Source organism: Sapajus apella, unplaced genomic scaffold (genome assembly GCF_009761245.1).
Source record: "Sapajus apella isolate SASKATOON/1434 unplaced genomic scaffold, GSC_monkey_1.0 scaffold66, whole genome shotgun sequence".
NCBI lineage: Eukaryota > Metazoa > Chordata > Mammalia > Primates > Cebidae > Sapajus > Sapajus apella.
The window spans coordinates 10,684,025-10,707,725 of NW_022437006.1; the positions used below are offsets into that span (position 1 = coordinate 10,684,025).

General features: G+C 37.5%; 1 protein-coding gene and 1 pseudogene across 3 annotated transcripts in view; both read right to left on the reverse strand.

The window, feature by feature from the left end:
- Positions 1–5,192: 5,192 nt before the first annotated feature.
- SLC38A4 (solute carrier family 38 member 4) overlaps positions 5,193–23,701 on the reverse strand; it is a 79,971-nt gene continuing 61,462 nt past the window's right edge. Inside the window, exons 7-16 of one of the 3 annotated variants that reach the window (XM_032248395.1) lie at positions 22,117–22,198; positions 21,944–22,026; positions 21,781–21,839; positions 20,657–20,932; positions 20,444–20,523; positions 18,720–18,820; positions 16,862–16,986; positions 11,107–11,251; positions 10,137–10,234; positions 5,193–7,514 (exon numbers count right to left, since the gene is read on the reverse strand). In XM_032248395.1, coding sequence (XP_032104286.1) covers positions 7,413–7,514; positions 10,137–10,234; positions 11,107–11,251; positions 16,862–16,986; positions 18,720–18,820; positions 20,444–20,523; positions 20,657–20,932; positions 21,781–21,839; positions 21,944–22,026; positions 22,117–22,198 — 1,151 coding nt within the window. In that variant the 3' untranslated portion in view covers positions 5,193–7,412. The remainder of the gene's footprint in view (positions 7,515–10,136; positions 10,235–11,106; positions 11,252–16,861; positions 16,987–18,719; positions 18,821–20,443; positions 20,524–20,656; positions 20,933–21,780; positions 21,840–21,943; positions 22,027–22,116; positions 22,199–23,701) is intronic. The other 2 variants (XM_032248397.1, XM_032248396.1) reach the window with 2 other exon arrangements.
- LOC116530342 lies at positions 7,516–10,130 on the reverse strand (annotated as a pseudogene).

Sequence of the window (23,701 nt, forward strand, 5' to 3'; positions counted from 1 at the left end):
GCTCCAAGGCACTGCCCTGCTTCATGGGAAGATCAAAAGGAGTGGCATGCACCTGATGGGTGGTGGTAGAACTGATGGTGACCATTTTTCAAAATTGTCTACTGTATTTTCCTTCCCCCATTTTAGGCAACTGGCATCCTTCAGATCTTGGCTCCTTTGCTTCCCCCTATATCTCCCACCAAAGTTTGCTTTAAGGAAATATTTTGTAGGAATGTTTTACTTGGACTGTGGATTTAAACAAGACATGTCACTCCTAACAGGACATTTACATTTGATATCTCTCTCTGATCATGGAAAGAAATGAACTATCTCTCTTTAAGGTAAGTTCAGGCATCAGAAAGTGGGGGAAGAGCTTCTTGGAGTCTTGCTTTTGAGTCTCATCTCATGGTTTTCTAAGTTCTTCACATACTCCATCTCCTTAAAAGTTGGCTGGAGATAAAAGGGTAATGTCACCCTGTAAGGACTGAGCTCTTCATTCACAGATGCTGCTCCACCTGTAATAGAAATGTCCTGTAACCACATTTCCATGGCTTTATGATCCACAATTAGGAGATTGATCATGTCAGTTACCAAATAGAAAAAGAGAGACAGCAAAAATTCATCTAGTCATCTATCCAAATATATTTGTTGAGATCTATGTAGCTGGGAGCTATCCAAGGTACTGGGTGTACCAGTAGAAAACAAGATAGGCAGCATCTGCCCTCACAGAGCTTATGGTCTCGTGGGCTACATAGACAAGGAGCAAATATGGGTAATAAGTGTTAGGTATAAATAAAAAGAAATTACGAGGTGCTATGGGAAGACGATGCAAAGTCTAATCAGTGGTATGCTGAGTCTAATTACTGGCTCTACCAAAAAAAATTTTTAAAGGAAAAAAAGAAAAAGCGCCTGATTAATAGTGTTTGCCAATTTCCATGGTGTAAATTCCACCAATTTCAAGCAGCAACATGATGTCACTGAATGGAGTTACAAAAAATGTATAGTACTTTTTCCTTATCCATAGGGGCTGTATACCAAGACCCCCAATGGATGCCTAAAACCATGGCTAGTACTAAACCCCATGAATACTATGGTTTTTTTTTTTTCTATACATACATACCTATGGTAAAGTTTAGTTTATAAATTAGGCCTAGTAAGTGGTTAACAGCTAACCACTGTTAAATAAACTAGAGACTTGTTAAATAAACTAGAACAATTACAATATACTGCAATAAAGTTATATAAATGTGGACTCTCTCAAAATATATTATTGTAATATTTTCAGACAGTGATTGTGGGTAACTGAAACTATGGAAAGCGGAACCATACATCAGCAAGAACTATTGTACAAGCCAACAACAGGGCCTTGCCTAGATCTAAGCCAGTTAGGGTAGGAGAATGGAGATATCAGGAAGGCTTTCTGTATAAAGGGCTATCTAAGATGAGAACTGAAAGATGAAGAAAAATGAGTCAAATAAAGAGAGTCAAAGGCAAATATTCCACGCGTAGATGCCAGCATGTGTCAAGGCCTGAAAGGTAAGAAAAGACCTCACACACCTGGAGAATAACTGATCAATGTGGATCAACGGCGTGGTGCTGAGTGATATATGTGTGAAGGTAGATGGGAAAGGGCTTGTGTACATGGGCTTTGTATGTAGTGAGGTGTGTATATATGCATGAAATTGTGTGTACATGTGTATAGTATGTTATCTGTGTATTATATGTGTGCTTATTCACATGTGCATGTAGTACAATGAGTGTGTGTATGTATGTGCATGCATGCTGGCGTCTTATTCAACTCCAGGTGTCATAACAAAATATACACTGGGTGTATTGAACAAATGACATTTATTTCTCACAGTTCTAGAGGGTGAGAAGTCCGAGATCAAGGGAGCAGTGGATTTGTTGTCTGGTGGGAGCCTCTTCCTGGCATGCAGTTTGCTACCTTCTCACTGTCTTCACATGGCAGAGAGAGATCTATGGTCTCTTTCCCTTCTATAAGGACACTATTCTCATTATAGGAGCCCTACTCTCATGACCTCCTCTAAACCTAATTATCTTCCAAAAGCCCTGCTTTCAAATACCATCACTATTATGGTTTGGCTGTCTCCCCATCCAAATCTCATCTTGAATTGTAGCTCCCATAATTTCCTCATGTTGTGGGAGGGACCCAATTAGAGATAATTGAATCATGGGGCGGTTTCCTCCCTACTTTTCTCATGGTAGTGAATACGTCTAATGAAATTTTATGGTTGTATGAGGAAAAACCCCTTTCACTTGGTTTTCGTTCTTCTCTTGTGTGCCACCATGTGAGACATGGCTTTAACCTTCCACCATGATTGTGAGGCCTCCGCAGCCATATGGAATGGTGAGTTGATTAAACAGCTTTCTTTTGTAAATTGCCTAGTCTTGGGTATGTATTTACCAGCAGCTTGAAAATGGACTAATACAGTAAACTGGTACTAGTAGAGTGGGGCACTGCTGAAAGATAGCAGAAAATACGGTAGCGACTTTGAAACTGGGTAACAAATAGAGGTTGGAACTGTTTAGAAGGCTCAGAAGAAGACAGAAAATGTGAAAAACTTTGGAACTTCCTAGAGACTTGTTTAATGGCTTTGAGCAAAATACTGATAATGATATGGACAGTGAAATCCAGTTTGAGGTAGTTTCAGATGACTATGAGAAAATTGTTGGGAACTAGAGCAAAAGTGACTTTGTTATGTTTTAGCAGAGACTGGTGGCATTTTGCTCCTGCCCTAGAGACTTGTGGAACTTTGAACTTGAGACAGATGATTTAGGGTTTCTGGTGGAAGAAGTTTCTAAGCAGCAAAACATTCATGATGTGACTTGGGTGCTGTTAAAGCATTCAGTTTTAAAAGGGAAACAGAGCATAAAAGACGCTCCTTTCTATTATTATTAATTTTCGTATGCATATCCTTTTCCATCCTTTTACTTCTAACCGTGCTATTGAATTAGAAGTAAATTTCTTATAAATGGCATATAGTTGGGTCATGGTTTTTATTCACTCTCCAATCTCTGTTGATTGGCATATTCAGACCACTGACTTATAATTATTAATATATTAGTGCTTAGGCCTACCATTTTATTATTTGTTTTCTTTGGTTCTTGTTCCTGCTTTGCTTTTCTTGGGTTCCAGTGGGTTACTTAAACATTTTTTATAAATTCATCTTAATTGATTTATAGTGTCGTTGAACGCACATCTGTGTATAGTTTTTATAGTGGTTGTTTTGTGTATTACATTAGACATATGTAACTTATCGTAGTCTATTGGTATCAACATTTAACCACCTTGAATGAAGTGTAGATACATTACTTGTATTTAGGTCCCTTACCTTCGCAATTAAAAAAAAATCTTTGTCTTGAGTATCAGTATTTTTTTAATCAAAAATGTATTTACAAAACTCATGAAGAATAGTCTTATGTATGTGCCCATATTTCTTGTCTTTCCTTTGTTTCTTTATTCCTGATACGCCAACATTTGTTCTTTTATCACTTAATTTGTGTTTAAATAACTTCCTTTAGTCAATCTTTAAGTGTGCAACAAATTGAAGGTTTAGAATTTAAGTTTGGAGGATAGGAGGTGTATTAGTTTACTATCGTACTCCTATAAAGAAATACCAGAGACTGGATAATTTATAAAGAAAAGAGGTTTAATTGGTTCATAGTTCTGCAGGCTGTACAGGAAGCATGATGTTGGCAACTGCTTGGCTTCCGGGGAGGCCTCAGGAAACTTACAATCATGGTGGAAGGTGAATAGGGAGCTGGCACTTCACAAGGCCAGAGCAGGAGGAAAAGAGAGATGGGCGAGGTGCCACACACTTTTAAGCAACCAGATTTTGAGATCACTCTCTTTAACATGACAGTACCAAGGGGGATGGTGTTAAACCAAAACCACCCCCATGATCCAATCACCTCCCACTAGGCCCCACTTCCAACATTAGAGATTACAATTTTACAGGCTATTTAGTGGGGACACAGATCCAAACCATATCAAGAGGCTTCTGATACTTCTTTTTAAAATTTCTTTTTTTTTTTCTTGGTATAGTTTTTTCCTTGTGGCTAGCTCTAATGTATGCTTATCTAGTTCTGCTTTTATAAAGATGTTTAATTTAAAATAAGATTTTCTAAGTACTTTTTTTTTTTTTTTGCATCTTGGTTAGATGACCCAGTCCTACCTATATAGGCCCAGGACATCAGAACATTTAATTATGACTATACTCTGATTAATCTTATCTTAAAGATATAAATTATAAAACTCTGAGCTATACGGACCTGACCCCAGAAAGATGTGATTAAGACACCTTTAGGAATATGAGTAAGCATACCATAGTTTGTGAAAATATATTGGCAATCTGACAAAGGACATGGATCCATATTTAAAGAGCATCTACAAATACACAATAAAAACAAAACCTAAATTTTAAAAAATGGGCAAAATCTGTGAATACACACTTCACAAAAGAAGATATATGAGTGATCATTAAACACATGAAAAGTTTTCAACATTAGTTATCAGAGAAGCAGAAATGAAAATTACAATGAGTTACCATTTCAGGCACACTAGAAAGACAAAGTACAAAAGACAACACCAAATGTTGGCAAGGCTGTGGAGTCAGTGGAAGTTGTATGTAATACTGATTGAAATGAAAATGGTAGAAACACTGTGGAAAACTATGTGAAAGTTTCTTATAAAGTTAACCATATTCTTACCCTATGACCCATCAATCCCCCTAATTGTTCATTCATAACCAATCCTTGGCACTCATCTGTTGTTTTCCCTGCCCCATATTTCCCTGCTCTTTACTTTACTATTCTTATGTTTCTTCTATTCTCTCACTTTCCATCTCCAATAGGTTCTTTCTAACTAACCATAAAGAGACTGATTTCTTCTACATTCATTCTAGGTGGTATACATGTGATGCCAAAATTATAATCATCATAATAACTTAGGATTATATATACATATGTGTGTATATATATATATATATATACACACACACACACATATATATTTTGCCAAAATAAGATGGTGATTATTTTCATGATAATGGCTATAGATGTTAGTTATGTGTCAAAGGTAACAATGAAAATGGAATATATGCCAATATAAGAAAGACAGTATTTGGATTTTAAATCCTGTCTCATGTACCAATAACACAACATTCTTACAATAGAACAAAAACAACATCATAGTCATTTGAAAACTTCATTTATTATATACCAATATACACTTTCTGTAATAAAAAAGAAGGCTCCCAATACATCCAGTCATCTTATAAATGAAATAAGAAAATAGAATTTTCATCTGTTTACAAAGGGGTTAAATTAATCAGCACAAGCTACCACATGTATGTCTGCCCTGTAGTATATGTGAATTTTAATCATGGTTATGAGGAAAAAATGGTGCTTTATTATTTGGCACTATAGTATTGCTCTTGAATATTTGTATAATTGCACACATTGATATTTTCAAATTAGTAATTTTAAATGTAAATCGTTCAAAATATACACTGCATTTATAGTTTTCCAATATTTTGTGTTAATCTTTGCTATTTACATGTAAATATGTTCAGAATAAACATTTCTAACATTCAGAAGATACCTTTCTCCACTTTCTATTTTTATATACTCTTTACCTGAGTGAACATGTAAATGTATATTAAAGATGCTATTTGGCAGATTTTTTTTTCAAATTATAATAGCTCAAAAGTTATGATATTTTCTAGTAATGCTCAATTTCCATAAAAAAGTGCACCATTTAACAGTATTATGCCTCTAGAAAATAATGCATAAAACCAATATATTTTCTTAGGCATAGTCCAGAAAAACGATTGAAATGTGATTTAGTAGTATCATACATGTATGATACTTGTATTTCATAATTGGCTTTACTAAAATATACACAACAAATGTTCTTACTATAATTTGAAAAAAAAGTAGAAATTTTAGGCTGTGAGTAGGAATTTTTAAATTCATTTTTTGTAAGTTTGTTACAGAAGGGAGTGAGAATGATCATGTGCATTCCTTTGTAGTGTCAGCAGTTATACTTTTATGGAGAACCACTCAACATTGTATTAAATGGTCAATGAATGTCAGCAAACACTTATGTGAGCTAAACTGAACTAAATCCTATTTTAGACATGCTAAATGAAAATAACAACTTTAGTATTGATAATAATTTGCAAAAAGGAACTTATTTTCTTGTAGATTATCCTATTATTGTAAACATTGAAGAAGAGCATTACCGAACTGTCTATAACTTAGGTTTCAAATTTAAATTATCCCCAGACATTTGTAGACAGATAACATATGGATGGATTTTTGAGCCCACCAGCTTAAGTCCCTGCCCCCACCCCAATAATATAAATGCTTTGACTGTGAAGAAAGAAAACTACATATGTAAAAAATAAAAATCAAATGTACCATACATTAACATTCTGATGACTACAGAATAAGATTATATACATAAACATATAGCAAATCACAGTTTCCTGCACTGAATGTTTATCAAATAAAAATGTATCAAACAATACTGGGTAGTGTATCTCCACATGAATTGTGGTCTTCTAAAAATTCTGAATGAGGATGGAAGACGAGAGGGAGAGCATTGTTCAATGACAAAAGTATGACAAGAGGATTTCGGAATAACATGAAAAAGTGGATGCTTTCTAGAACAGGCAGTTTAGCTATAAGCGTCATTTTTGTTGTTGCTCTATGATTTAAATAAAGCCCCTCTCTATATTTAGTGTTTTAACATTTAAATATAAATGTTTTAACATTCACCAAAAATCCATTGAAGGAGTCACTGACTCAATGTCACAAACAGGATGGGCAAAATATTATTTTGCTGTTGACAATAAGATGCTCTAGTCTGACTATTCATGTACCTTACAGGAACAGTTCCTAAGACATAATTTTTGCCTCTGTTAGTAAACAGACCAGAGTGTTTGGTGCAAGACTGCGAGAAGGCATTAAATGGCGATAGCTTTGCCACCAGGGCATTTTTGTTTGATGTTCTGAGAATACAAATGTTTGGTACTTTTTTAGGGGGTGCAGGGTAAGGAGACAGCAGGGGAAAGAGTACTATCTGATGACTGTTACATGCAGCTACCCTTATTCTGCTTGTAAAGCATCAAAAATACATCTTCATCCTTTCACACTGCTCTAGTAAAATCTGTGGTAGAAATGTGCACCACAGATTTTATTTTAAACTCATACACAGCCATCCTTGAAAAAAAAAAAAAAACAGTGATTATTCTCTTCTGCAGGTGCCTGGTGATATTACTGGTAAACGTTTTTGGAATCTTACTGTTATTTCCGATGAATAACATTCCAATCAAGATAATTCGAATGTCTTTTGGAGTATAACTTGCAACCATTTCCAATAGAAAAAGAAAGTATTTTTCCTTGGGTTAGTGATGCTTGGAATTTGGAGGATCATAAATCCAGTCAATTATTATGAGTGCCATGCTTCCAATCATGAAGATGATTCCAACCCCAAGGAAAGCTAAAGCCTGTAATTCAGAAAGACTTTGTTAGAAACACAGAAACCATACTTAGTACAATTTGTTTTTTAGTTGTTTACATAATGTGGCAATCTGATCTATACATTGAGTCATATTATTGTTAATAGCTCAGATGCCCAGGCCTAACCAATCAGTCAATTTAGAATCCTAGTTGGAGAAAGAAAAGGAATGCAGTGGAGAGACACAACTTAAAGGTTTAACAATGCAGTAATACTTAATTGATTTGGTATATCAAGTGATGGAATACCCTGTGATTATTAAAAATCAAGGGACAAGAAAAGATTCTATAACCTAGAGAATTCTTAAAATCTTTTAGGTGAAAAAGAGAAGGTCATAAAAGAATAACATGTATGATACAATTTTAATTTTACAAAGCAAACAAAACCAAAAGCTTAATAGATGTTGCAACAAAAAGTGTATATATGTGTGTGTGCATACATATAATATACACACACACATATAAGGATATATGTACATTCCTACATATAAAATACCTCAGCATTTGAACACTAGAAGAGGCCTTACATTTTATCACATACTTAAACCTCCTAATTCTATGTATAAGAAAGCAACAACTAAGAAATTTTCACTAGAAAGGGTCTAGGAGATAATTGTACTCATTTTACAATTGGTCAAACTTAAAATAGGTTACAAACAGGACAAGTAATTTGCCAAGTTCACATTACTGTAAAAGTCTAAGCAAGATGGACTACACAGAGTTAATATTTGGGGGCAAGTTAATGGGTGGAGCTTCTGATACCAAACTACCCTGAAGTCCCTGAAATATCCCAAAGGTAAATGACTACAAGGTAAAAATTCAGAGTAATTCAGTAAGAAATATTCTTTTCAAGCCTTAATATGACTTTATTAAGGAGTGAATAATATTTTCTTATTAGAAAAACAATTATTTCTAGCATTTGTTTCTATAGTAGTCTTATGGAAAAGAAATATATACTCCCTAATTTAATAAGACTGTATTTTATATTTAGAGGTTAACAGAATAATGAATGATTCTGTTCTGGATCTTGGTCCACACCAGGCCCAACAGAGTACTACGGAGGGGAAAACAAAAGCAACATCTTTCCTTTGGCTTTGCAAACCTAAGAAATATGATCAAAATATTAAAATTATTTCATAACACCAGTAGGGAGCCTACTTCCTTCCTGCGTTATTTTCCATGGATAGTGCAACAGCAGCTTGGTATTGGACACTGCTATGCACATGAAGCTTATGTGCCTGTGGGAAAGACACATAAGCTTTTTTTTTTTTTTTGAAATGAACGTAAATATATTGAAACTGGTTTTGGGGGGGGGGGTGGGTGGATAGCTGGGCATTTTCCAAAGAGAACTGAGGAATGTGCCAGCGCCGGGCCAGATGGCAGCGGGTGCCTGACCACAAACCCCATCTCAGGCTCAGCTGCTTCTTTTCCTTCTGCTTCTTGCGGACCACATCCAGGTTCCAGTCCTTCACGTGCTCTTGCGAAGCTTGATGGGGCGCGAGCCCACATACTTCCCATTCATCTCACGCATGGCGTGCACGTAAGTCACTGGGGTCCTTGAAGCTGACAAAGCCGTAGCCCTTGGTCTTGCCTGTGCGCTTGTCACAGATCACCTTGGCCTTAAGGAAGGATGTGGAGCGGCTGAAGGCGCGTGCCAAAATGTCATCGTTTGCCTCATTGCCCAGATCTCCACAAAAGATCCGGAAGTCTTCTGCGTCCCACTCCAGCAGCCTGGAGTCCTCCCAGCTGCTCCCCGCGGCTGTGCGAATGCAGCGTTTCAGTTTCTCTGGCTTCCCCTTCTTCTTGTCTTCACCCAGGGGCTCTGGGACCTTGAGAGCCATGAGCCTAGGGGGTCAGGGCCGAAGACCCAGGGACAGAAGTTCAGGAATGCGCAGCGGGGGCGGGAGGCCTCGGACGACGTCCAGCGGGAAGGGCATGGGCAGGGCCAGCGGCAGGGGCAGCGGGAGGGGAATGGGCAGGCCCAATGACTGCAGGGCCAGCTGGGGCACCTCCTACCCCCACGGCCACAGCCGCGCTAGCCTCCACCAGCCCAGCCGCCGCCGCCACCGCCACCACTGCCTTTTCCTTTTCTTTCAGGTCTAGCCCCAGATCTAGGCCCAGCTCTTGGGGTGCTGATGGCTCTTCCAGAGTGGGGCCTCAGCACAGCCATGGAGCCCAGTGGGGGCCCTGGAGCCTAAGCCATTGGTGGCAGCATCATGGATAGTAAAGGGGGCCCTGGCAGAGGGAGGCCCACGAGGGCCTGGTGAGGGGGCCGCAGGGCCATAGGGCGGGGGCGGCTGCTGCTCGCCGCAGGAACACGGCTTCTCGAGTCTCTGGACTGTCCAGGTGACTCTGATCTCCAGGGCCAAAGCTATTTGACATACATGACAGACTCAATACGGGATATTTGATATTTGAAGAGAAGGAATCTCAGTAGAATCATTTGAGTTTCAGAAATATACCTCCTTTCTCTGCTACCAGAGAGTTCTAGACCATTTTTGATTTTCGATTCTTATACGTTGATTCATTTTTCTGAATTATGTGTATTTTCCGGTTTATTCTAAGTAGTTGAAGAACAACCAATAATGGAAGGAATTGCAAGGTTTACTTACGCCGATTTTTTGGGGTGACTTAAGAGGTTCTTTCTTGACAAGTTTAAGATAAAAAACTGCTGGAAGAATAAAAATCAGCATAGTGGCAGAAGAAGCCCCTGAGAAGAGAAACACAGGGCAAGGTCAATGTCTCACCCAGCAGGTCTTAGCCAGCAAAGGATATGTCACCACACACTTTAAATAAACCAAATATAAAGCTATCCTATACTTAGCACTAAAAACACATACTTAAGTCACATAAGCTCATCTTGGTTGTTTATTCATAGAAGATGTGTTTATAGAGATAATTAAAATGTACCTAACATCAAAGCTGCATAAGTATATGTAACATATAATAAGCAATAAAAGGCTGAATTTAATACAAATTTACAGGGGATTAGTAATATAAATACATACTAAGGTGGCTGAACTCATGATGCACCCTATCCATCTCTTACTTTTCAAGTTGCCTACACATGATTCTTTCAAAGTTTTAGATTGTGTTTAAAATTTAAGTAACCCCTCAATCAGACTGAAAACAGACCATGCAGTTATGTGAAATATTAATAATATGCTTTACAAAATCAACCTTCTATTCCTCTGAAGATGCCTTTTAATGTTCAGCTGATACTCATAGACCTCAGAGAGCTTCTGGTGGGTAAAATCTATCTTTCTCTTTTCCTGATGACACAGCTAATGCCTACGTCAAAATCCTGGGTCCACACCAAGGTATATGACTTGACTTCTATGGGCTTGGTTTCCTCATCTGTCAGAAAAAGCAGCTGGACTAAATAATCTATAAGGTGGCTGCCAGTGTCACTTAGGAGGAAGAGAAAGTGACCAGCTCAACCACCAGAGCCTCGAAGAGATAATGGGAATCTGTGAACCTGAGAAAGAAGGGGATCTGGATGACCCAGCACTAGTTCCCTGCCCACCATTTAAGGAGGCAATAAGTTTGGGTTGACCAAATTAAAGCCCTTCTGAAACTCACCTATGAATCCGAAGATATATTTTATAGTTGGCACAAGGATGACCAGAACATTATTAAGTGCAATAAGCATGGCTGCAATCAGGAAATGTCTTATCCAGCTGAAGGGTCTTTTGGGAAATAACAGTGTAGTCACTGATGTACGAATCTGGAACAAGAAAGTTCAAAGGTGAGATCATTTCTTTGTTTTTGACTTTACCTACTATTTCAAATATTCTCATCACTCTAAAACATTTCTTTCCTTTTCTTTTTTCCCAGAAAAGATCTTGACGCTTTTTTTTTCAATTTTTTATTATGATAGAACATACATAACATAGAATTTACCATCTTAACCAGTTTTAAGTGTACAGTTCAGTGGTATTAAGTATAGTCATTTCAGTCAACAACAGACCACATATAAGACAGTGATACCCTAAGGTTGTAATACTCTATTTTTACAGTACCTTTTCTATGTTTGGATACACAAATACTTAGCATTATGTTACAGGTACCTACATTATTCAGTACAGTAACATATTGTACAGGTTTGTAGCCTAGGAGTAATAGGCTATGCCCTATAGCCTTGGTGTATAGTAGACTCCACCATTTAGACTGCAAGTACAGTCTATGATGTTTGCACCATGACAAAGTTGCCTGGTGATGCATTTCTCAGGATATGGCCACATTTTTAAGCAACACATGACTATACGTTCATCTTGCTGTGCAGTTTTGATGCTAACTTTTGATATTTGAGATGGAGTGTCATTTTTTCTTGGTGTGTTTTATAATACAATATTTTATGTGTTCACTTTCTTAGTTTTCAGAATTTATTGTTAAAAATAATCCCAATCAGAAAGAGATAACAGGTAAGACACATAATTCAGAAAGACAGTAAAACCCTTGTTGATCACTATTCATGTCTCATCAGACTGGATTAGACATTAACAGCAAGCACTGAATTGATTTACACAAGACTGTTAAAGAAATTTTTACAAATCTAGGTCTTCCTTAAGTTTGCATTTTATTTAACATTTTGCCATCTGGCATTTTAAAATTTTGATGTTTTTGTGTTTGCTCCTTTCTCTTTCTCTCGTGTTTACCTCTCCCTATTGATAGATTGTAAGTTTACAAAAAGCAAGGAATAGGACCTAATAATCTTAACATTCCTCAGACTTTCTAGCTTAGTGTTGTGCACACAGCAGGCACTCAATAAAAGCTTAAATTAAATTGAATAGTAGAAATCTTTTCCTTCTCTTCAGGGTTCTTGACAGATTTCAGCCCTATTTTAGCAGTTGAAATAAGTAGGGGAAGGGTCAAGAGAGGCTCAGCTGCTCAAGTTACTCTGTTGTAACTGGATAAAGTGCCCACAGAGGGAGGGAGTGACATTTGTGTTTGTACGCCTTAACGAAGTTGAAAACACTCTTATCTTTGGAATCTTTTAGAGGACACTTTTTTTGACTTAGTGGAATTACTCTATCAGTTTTTCAATAAGTAAAGACTTCAGTCGAGCTAGGAGTTCACAGTTTTGGAAATGCTGTGATTGATTTTTCACTTTAAAATTTTAGTTCTGAAGTCACTTAATGCTGCAGAGATGGGAACTCATTTAATAAGAGAGAAAATGTAAAATGTATTTTGAAACATGTATGAATAACAAAAAATTCAAACTAAATAGCTTGCAGTTTCTCATGTGACATTCCTTTCATACCACTGCACCAGAAATTAAAGCCATCTGTTTAGGCTGAAACTGCAATTTCATTTCTAGAATGACAAACCAGATAGTCTCTGGAAATAGTTTAAGAATAACTGTGTAAAGGATTTTAAATATTGGATTAGTGAACATTAGGAAACTCATTCTGAAAAGTAAACTGAGGAAAGCAAATGGTGTGATACTGTTTTCCTCATCAGCCTATAATTCTACCTTATGATCTGCAATTAGTATTTATTCAATATTGTCCAAACTGGTCCAATTAGTGGACTTAAAATAAGGTTTTTATGTTATATACATAGTGCTTGAGGACTTAATTTGTTTCACAGTGTTAAAATGATAGAATAAACAAGTATGAAATACAGGTTCATTTTCAGAGAATACTCAGAGTTTGTTTTTCAGTCATTTGTTAAAATGGTGCATTCAAGTCAGTAAGCTGAGTTAGAGTGAGTTAGAGGCAGTCCTATTTGTCAAGGGCCTCTGAATATGAAAGCGATCTCCTGGATCTCAGAAAGACTAACATTGGCCTAATGATATGAGAGCACAGAAAGTTTATGAGAATAATAGGTAGAATGGTTGGAATAAACACGAAAGCTTCCTCCTCTTTGTGAATAAGGAATAAGAAAATCCCAAACAGAACTGAAGGCAGTTTCCAATACATTCCTGAAGAGGGCAACAGAGCAAAGAGGGAGGGAGGTACCAGGCTAGTGGTGGCGGTGGAAAAGATCCAGAAGCAAACTTACTGGTCATTCCATGTTAAAGTGCTTCCCTGAGGAGGGAGCCTAGGACCAAAAGGCCCTCTGCAGTTCTGTTTACCTTTGCCAGGACAGGCCACTGGCTTATTCCCACTGAGCCTCATCTGCTCTTCCACTTAACTATGTGTCCTTTTCTTTATTGACACAAACCACTAGGAACCTGGAAATGTGGGTCAGATGCTGTGGGTCAGGGAGGTCCGCAGCACCATCCAGGGCCTCTGACCCAGAGTGATTCAATTAAGGTTCTAGGCAGCTCTAGAGACAACATCTGTTATTTCCAGAGGGAGAGTCCTGAACGGGAGCCTATGAGAGGATGCTGTATTCTGATGCAGTGACACAATGTGAAGGTCAAAAACGTGGAAGCACAGGAGAAAGTGAGAGTCTTAGCTCTCTCTCTCTTTTTTTTTTTAATCCTCTCCCATTGTTTAGATGTAGCTTACACTTTCACTTTGCAGGTTGGCTTAGGGCAAGGATGTTGGAAGTACCTACCAATCACTACTCCACTGCAGTTCATAGCAATATATGCTGCATTTCTATGCTGACATCTACAAACACTTCAAAACAGAAGATCTGAAGGCAACGTAAGTGAAAAGAATAATTTTAACTATAAGATGGAATACGAGTAGGTAGGGATCATTTTTCAAAGGTATGGCAGGTGAAATTTGAGTCTGTGTGTTCATAATATGTCCATTAGGATTATTTGGTTTCCTGTTCTTTATGGAAATATGGGAACTTTACTGCATAAAGGGAAGCACAAGCTGAAAATGGTGTGATCAGTCCTCTGGAAGGAGCTGCCATTCCATATAGAGACCCCATCCACTACTAAGAGAGAAAGAAATGTTGGGCTGCTAGTGAAAACACTACCTTAATTCATTCATTTATTCATTTGTTCAACAAATATTGCAAGCAGTTACTATGCACCTTTTACTAAAAAGGAAAAAACTAAACTGACTGGAGAAAAGAAAGATAATAATGAAGTAAAGGAAAAACAAAACCCAGTCATATCTTCTCAGGCTCCTAAGAAAGAGACCCCAGCTGTCATGTTGAAAGAAGGAGAACACAAAATAATATCTAAAGCTGATAGATTTTAATCCAGATTAGTTTTTTTTGTTTTATTATTTATATGTGGAGATATCAAGACAAATAAATCAACTTCTTATTGTTCAAGAGTTCCTTAAATGAAATAAACTGTCAGGAAAACCATGCTGACAGTTTCATGCATTTGACACATTGAAAATCCGAGCCCTAAGTTATATGAAATAAACAAGCAAATGCACCAATAACAACTTTTAGCATTTCAGTAAAGAAAAAAAAATGATTTTAGCCTCAGAGGTCTTGATTGACATCCATGCAAGGAGATTAGACCACTCTCTGTCACCATCTCTATGTATCCATCATCTATAAAGAGGTTTGGTTCATTTAGCCCAGATCCTCAACATAACTGAATTCAGGGCACATGTATGTCACCAAGGGAAAGAGTGTCTATGCTTTTGCAAGAAACAGCAGTTTATACATTTCAAAACAAGACAAGATTCATTTGGAGACCATTTTTCTTCCCAAGCACAACTGGGCTTACCCTCTGTGCCAGTCACTGTGCACATCCCCAGTCCCCAGGGATTTATAAATCTGGGGCAGGGGAGCACTTACACAGGTTATTTAAATGTAACATTGCAAGAGTGAGGACAGGATAATGTGCAAAATGTTTTATAAATACTAATGTTGAGTGGAAATACATAATGAAGAGTAGCAGTTAGTCATTTTTCTGAACTCTGCTTCTCATGGTCAACTTTGGTTCTAATGACACCTAATGTTTACACACTATTGCTGTTCCTGATGGTCAGATTTTTACTAGTGCTTTATTTCTCACATAGAGTAAGAATTTCTGAGGGGAGATTTGGATTTTCAGTGCTGAAGTGAAATGTTCATCAGTAAATGACTTTTAAGTCCCATGACAATAATTGCAGCCATCAGTGTTAGGCTATGGGCTGCACTAGTTGAACTGTTACCAGCTGTCTGTGCAATGATGGCCAAGTCTGGCAATCCCTTAAGATCATAGCTTGAAAACACTATATGAGTATGAATAAAGTAATACAGAAGCACATCACGGATTTCTTATGCTTTAGTTCTACAATGATGTGAATGCCTACACTGTGCCAAAATTTAGTGAGTAATTTTTCTACACATAAAAACAAGGGCTCCCGGTATTCTTTTCTCAGTGAAGTTGTTTGCCTGGCAGTTTTACCCTATCATATACCTTCTGTTTATAGTTGTCTTCTGTCTTATACCCAAGATGGAACTGATTTGAGGCAAAAGCTATGTGTATGTCATCTGAAATACTTTCAGCTATATTAGAGGCAAGACATGATTTAAGAGTAAAATATTAGCCGCCATAGTAATACGGATCTAATTTCATGCACTCATGAAAAAGGAATGTGCCAAAATATATTTCAGCACACAAGCTGCATTTAAACTGACCACAGTGCCATTATAGAAATAGTTTTCATATGCCAGCCCTGTATGGAACATTATGTCCAGGACAGTGCTGGTTACTGTGTTGCTTATTTTTGCCTCCTCAAATGAATGAGTAAATTCAGTGTTTATGAAAGAAGAGTTGGCAGGAAGGTGAAGACCTGTGTTTATCCTTAGGCGGTGGTTTTAACTCATGCAGCCCAAATCTTCACTACAAGCTCTGCTCTGGGATCTCAGAACAAACTGATGCCAATGACAAATGCCAAGGAGGGGTGACCTGGTGTGAGTCTGGCAGAGGGCATGTGTGAGAGAGATATGTGATGGATAGAATAATTTTTTTGAAAATTTTTTTTCTGGTATATAATTTACTTAACATGAATCCCCTTCTCATTAGCCTTCAAGGCATCAGGTTAAATAAGGCAACTTTTGGGTATTATTGCAGCACAACAAACTGAAAAAAAAAATGAAATGCCTTCAAAACTGGGATGAAATGCAGTATGATTTGAAAGTTAATATGGTTTTGGCTTTCAAGATTCCGAAGTTATATGAACTCTACTCAGTTTTACTAATCCACAAGACAGAAGCTCAAGCTCAATTTTCCAAATTTGAGTTTAAAAATAAGTTTCATGATTTTTTTCTACACTATAAAAATACCACCTAAAACTCCTTGCTCTACCTACACATTAAATAGCCAATTTTAACTGGCTCCAAAATGCTATAGGAAAATAATACTATCCTCAGGCATTGCAATTGCAAACTCACACTATAATTAAATCCAAATCAAGGTAGAACACATGTACTAATTTATGGGGACAAATAGGTTTCTTTCATAAAAGCCTTATGTACTTACTGGGAAAAGGACAATGGGCACAGTTAATGTTACTGCCACAAGGACGGCCAGGCGAACCATGAGAAGGGGGATGTCGAATGTATACACTTTGCTGTAGGCATGAAGTAATTCATCTTCAACTTCTCCTACAATAAGAGAAAGAAAATGAGTCCACTTGGTGTTGTCAAATCAGCACTTGTCACTTACAACAACATTTTATAGAGAGAACACAGAACAGTGGAAAAGACCCAGATCTGGGAATCCAGGCACCTCTGGTCTTACCTCTGAGCTCATTGGCTATGCAACCTTCATTCAAAAGAACAAAGAGGTCCTGAAGCTTATAAAGTTGCAAGAGCTATAATACAAAATAAGGAGCCTCTCAAGTTCATTTGCATTGTGATAAATCTATCTCTGCTGTATAGAAGCAATTACAAATCAGACAGAGAACGAGGCGCTTTTGTTGAAGGGGATGGGAGGCCCAAGCCCCACATCTTGTCTTTCCCAGGCTACCACCTCCCTTGCCCCTACCTGCCCAGCCACTCCTGATGCAGGTTATAAACCCAGAATGTAAACTGTAGGATGAATGATTGCTACAATTTTTTCAAGCTCAACATCTATGACTCCATCACCACACTAAAACATATATTATTGGGCTTTTCCAAGTTTTGCTTGTCTTATGAAACTCATTAAACTAAGTATAAGTAGCATGCAAGGACAAATTAGTATAAATTTTAAAGGGTCTCCCAAGGGATACTACTCTAAGATGAAGAAGCTGCCCTACTTGAAAACACAGTCATTCAGAATTCCAACACAAATAACAAGGAAATATTTATGGAATCAAATGTAGTTGGATTTTTGCCTCAAGATCAGAAAAAAAAAGGGGATGAAAATACTTAGTAGCATTGACCTTGACATTCATTATTTCACAACCAGGAAAATGTTAAGGCCCAATCTAAAGCATGTGATTGGTTAATAGTTAAGTATTAGTCAAACAGAAAGAAAATCTAGGCAAATGGTGGCCTACTCCTGAATCTTTTAATCCATAATCTGTCATACATTCAATTCAATTTACCAAGTCAAAAGAAAAAAAAATTTAAGTTAAAAACTTTAAAAAGAGGTTTATACAAAAAATATATTTATATTGATACACTGATTCATGTAAACATATGCTACAAGGTCAGTATGTGATTCCATGAAATCTGTTTGTGGGGCCAGACTTCATAGCAGGAGTACAGTCTTACTTCCTTTGTGAACTGTTAAGATGACAGACAGGAAATGTTGCAGGCATAATCTAATGTGGCCATAGTCACTCTTTTTTTGGTAGTACATTCTCAGATTGAAGGAAATTCTATCATGTCCCCTTTCTTAGGAAATCATTTGGTATAACAGAATAAAATGGGATATGTCAGAAATTTTACCTAAAGTCCCAAGCTTCCAGATTTTACTTGACTGGTAAATAGGAGGCAAATTCAAACTTGAGGACTTTGCAGTTTCACTGCCATTTACTTGGCAGTTAGTAATTCCATCAAAGGAGCTTTATTACATGCAAGTGGATTCATTCTCATCACTTCTAGCCTGAGCTGGACTATGGAGTCTAGCCAAAGAAATGTCATCTATCCTTGAAGGAAAATAACTTCGTTTGAGGGACAATTTTTATAAAATATGTGTTAATTCACAAATTGTTGTAACTTGTTAACCAGGCTGATTCAGGCCCCATTTCCTCAGGTCAAGTGACAAAGCTAAAATATATTAATTGAATATGTGTCATCTATAGATCATGCTTATAGAAGGCAATCTTTAAAAAATCATACCTACCCAGGTCAAGGATCAGCCTAACCAGGATTTGCATATAGAGAATGACTTTCACAGAGTGACCTACCATAGAAGGTTAGGTAACCAAAAAGGGCAGCAAGCAGGTACATGACAAGCATCCCCGTGATGGAAATATTTGACACTGTTTGCATTTTTCTCCGGGACCGACTGGAACAAGAAAGAACACCAAGCTTTGTTTCTTAAACTTATTTTTTAAAAATCACTTTTTAAAATGAAAATAATAATAAAATATGTATCTGTATTGCTCGTTGTGAAGACATATTTCTAGTACATAAACTTATAGTTGATTTAAATTTATCTTAAGAGCTAATGAGGATTCGTTTCCATTTTTCTTAAACACTACTCCTTCAGTCTTAAAAACAACCATTTCCCTAGAAGAGGAACAGTCTATTTCATGTTGGTCAGTAAGCCTGCCCAGGTAATAAGAATGTAATTAACATAAAGATCAAACAGGCTCCTAACATAGAAAGCTTTTGCATTTCATAATGAGATGACTTTAGTTGAGGAAAAGAACCTACTAGTCAGTAAAGTACTAATGCCAAGAGTCCAGACTACTGGGAAGCCTGACACTGTTCCCTGAAAATCTTCTGGAAACCATTCTAGAAGGAAACCGGCTGCCAAAGTTCAATAGTCAGGCTTCTGGAGTAACTGCTACACATGATTTTCAAAGTAAATCAAAGACATCAAAATACTTGAAAGTGTTCTGAAATTTTTTATGAGGTAAATCAGAATTTATGGGGAAAGTTTTGCTACTTAGTGAGAATGAAGCTGAGATTATTGATATCTGGATTAAAAAGTTGAGAATTATTATATGATACCCTCCCTAAAGGGAAAGAGGGAAACAGCTATAATGAGTTCATATCTTTTGTTCCCAAGCAAACATCAACAACTTCAAAGGAAAAAGAATACAAATGAATCATACATCATCAGCTGGAAGAAACAAGATTTTCTAGCCAGTGACTCCACTGTACAAATAAAACAATGAAGGACAGATACTGGTACATCTCTTGTGGTGCATGTGTTCTAGACAAGTGTTAAATGCTGACTGGAAATGATATCAGTGGCTTATCAAGGCTGCCTGAACCCTAAGTTTTGGTCTTTATGGGTGTTATCATTTCTAGTCCAGTTGACATCACTTCTTCCCAACAAAATTCAAATTTAAATTTCCAACATCTGCCACAGTGATTACAACCATTGGCTCCTTGTCTACCTTCCATGAATCCCTCCCCTGAACCATTAAGGTGGAGTGAAAGGAGAGTAAAAAGCAGATAATGTAGTGCTGTGGTGGGCTGATTCCCACCTTTCTGATTAAAGCATGTTACTGAGGAGTGGATGGAGTACATACTTCCTCTGACGAGGAAGCTATAAACTGTGTTTTCTATTAAAGAACCTTTGAGGGCCGGGCGCGGTGGCTCAAGCCTGTAATCCCAGCACTTTGGGAGGCCGAGGCGGGTGGATCACGAGGTCAAGAGATCGAGACCATCCTGGTCAACATGGTGAAACCCCGTCTCTACTAAAAATACAAAAAAATTAGCTGGGCATGGTGGCGTGTGCCTGTAATCCCAGCTACTCAGGAGGCTGAGGCAGGAGAATTGCCTGAACCCAGGAGGCGGAGGTTGCGGTGAGCCGAGATCGCGCCATTGCACTCCAGCCTGGGTAACAAGAGCGAAACTCCGTCTCAAAAAAAAAAAAAAAAAAAAAAAAAGAACCTTTGAACATATGAGGGGATTTTCAAAGCAAATTAGAATGCTAAAATGATGGCTGTCTTACTCTTTAAGTTCACTGTAGATGGGAAGGACCTCAGGGTGGCATACAAAAGCAAATGCTAGGATAGGAATTGCATAGGCCGTCTGAAAAACAAAGACAACACCATATGTTTAGCATTTCAACATAGATAGTGATCTCCGGTCATCTCAGTTTCTTGAATAAAAACTCAGAAAAACACATAACTAGGCTCATTAGAAGCCTGGACCTCTCACTTACCCGGGAGTTGAATACGAAATATTTAGGTTGACACTTGTCATCACTATGGGCTTCATACTCTACGCCACTGTCATGAAGAGAGCCCTTGGCCTGGTTCTCATCCAGCCCTGCAGGATTGCGGTGAGTGTAGTCCATCATGAAGTTCACATCAGAACTCTCAGAGTTGTTGGGTAACATTACTACATGCATTGGAAGTGTGTTGTTGAATGACAGATTTCCAACATTGTGATCCAAAACAGGCAGAGGGCAGGGTATTTGGAATTTCTTGTAAATCACCTAGACTCAGTCATTAAAAAAGAAAAATAAATCAGCCTTTTGAGAAAACACAATGAAATAAGAATCCATATGTGTGGTTTATGGGGTGGGTGGTGAGGGAACTCGGTTGGGTTCCTTTTAGACTGGACAAAGTAAACTCCCTCTAGCCTCTGTTCTAAGGGAAGAGTTGGAACTGTGGTTGGCAGCCCTGCCTCTTAGAGTTAACAGGACAATATTTTATATGAATCCTTCCCACCCTCTTTCATGCCTTTCCATGACAAAGATGATCATTTCCTTGCTACATTTCATATCTTTTATTTCTTCAAACTAATGGTAACATGGGCCATCAAAACTTTTTTCCTTCTCCTTTACCTCTTTGGGGAAATGCTTTATAAATTTTGGCATTCATGATAGTGCAAGAAATTCTCTTTTGTCAGTGGCCTGGAAAAGGAGGATTTCTTCTTTAATGCCACTGTGCCTGTCCTCTCTTAATGGGTGGAATGTGTAGGAGAGAATGGTTGATTCATGTGAATACGGCTATAGCCTTCTTGTTTCTTTTCTGGGACTCTCCTCTATTATTCGAAATTCTGGATTATTGTCATGTTCCTGCTTGAAGTGTTCCTTTTTTCTCAATATATGCCCAGTGTGCCTAGACCATACCATTAGTAGTGGCTTTGATGATATACATCAATGATCTTTAAATCATCGCTGCTCTTTTTCTGTTCTAAATTAGTCTACAATAAAATCACCTGTGATACAAGAACTATTTCATATTAGTGAAGTGCTTGAACAAAATGAGGACACTAATTTAGGCACAAAAACATCTCATGCTAACCAACTTACAAGGATCATGTCATCACATCACTTACCACACTAACAAAAAACACCATGCAGGTAAGAGAAAATCCACTGGTATAGCCAAGATAACCTAGACATTAGAAGAAAAATTTTGGAAGGTGAATACGGCATCTACATTCAGCTTACCTATTTAAATGTGAAATAAAAATATTTTTAGTTAGAAAATATCTTTACCTAAATTTTTAAGGAGTGAAAGTGGAAGAATAATTCCAACAGACACAAATATGACGAGGTAGTTGCCATTGAGGTACCATTCTCTAGAAGAGAAAGAGAAACAAGGATATTAGAATCAGAAAAGAACAAGTAGAATGGGTCACTTGACGTCACAGAGGGAACGTAAGACATACCCAGTATTTTCTTCAAGTCCCATGAATGCTCTGATTACTTCAGGTAGTTCATATTTAATGATAAAGAGGTAGCTTGACATTGCTAAAATGGAAAATGTGACAGCTTAATGGTGTGCATAGCACTGAAGTCACATGCAAGTGAGTCATGACATTTGGGATAAGTAAGATGAACATCTAATCCCCCAAGTGGAAAAAAAAAGCCATTGTGTATTTGGCACTGCTTTCAAGTTATCTTCCAAGATAGACATTTGACCCTCTAGCTCTTGCAGGTGGACTTTTATTAACAGTATCAGGGCTGATTCTGTGTTGAATTCAGCCCCAAAGTTTACAGTGAAGCTGCAGTTCTAAGGTTCTGCCCTCATTAGTTATAAATCACCATAGCCCATACTCAATGTGCCTGTTAGTGCCTATAACAGGCAGTGGTCTTACAACAAAAGGCATGGATCAGCTGAGAGATGGCAGAATCAAAGGGCAGATCTGCAGAGTCAATACATCCCCTCTGGCTTTCTGCAAGTGGGCACCAATCTAGTCCTCTGGGATCTGCTGAGGAGCACATAGTCTCAGACCACTTATTGTCTAAACCAAAGTCTTCCTGGATGATAAAAGAATACAAGAGATGACAGCTTCTCCCCATCTTTGTCAAAGAAGTTTTTTGTTTTTTTCATCTCTGCATCTTACTCTCCTTTTGGCCAAATAAAGAACTATAGAAAGTGGCAAAATTTCATGAGCCTCTAGGTAAGTGATATATGAGTGATCACCTGCTCTTGTGAAAGATTTCTTGATGAAATCTACAAGCCCTCTCCCTGAAAAAATGAATATGTATTCATATGCATAACATTATAATTTTGCCTACAATTGTAAAAATTTATACATCACACCTTTTTCAAGTTCGTCCCTTTGGTGAAGGATAACACTAGTTTGTTGAGACATGGCCAAAAGATTCAGTTAAAGATAGAACTCACAAATTTACATGAAAACTAAGTGTGTGCTACATCCTTCTAGTGAATTTTTGCTAACAGGCACTTCAAAACACATACTTAAATTGTAAATTAAACTACTGAGTTTAAAAATATTTTCTTTACTTCAAATGAAAGTAACAATGGTGATAATAATTCCCCCATTGTTTAGTTCTGCACATTACTTCATTTGATCATCTGACAAATCCTGTGAGATGACAAGATATATGTTGTTATTCTCATTCCACAGAAGAAGATATAAAAATTCTGAAATGTTAAGTTGACACATCCATGATCACACAACTTGAAAAGGACAGACCACATGTAAAACAGAAGGGCTGGCACCTCTTCTATACTATCAAAGTGAAATGATTTTTACAATACTGGATGTATTTTCTGTACACATTACTTGGTTAATCTTTGCAAAGACCTTGGCTAAAGCTAAATCTTACATAGCGTGAACACAGGAGATATGTCTGATTAACTGGTTTGGTGAGGTACCATTCAATGTCAGAGCTATTAATTGCTGACTTTCAGTGATGTCAGTGATGTTAATGTGTTTGGTCTTCAAAAATTCAGAATGATCCTGACATTACTCTGTCAATGGGAAAAACATCTGTGGTAAATGT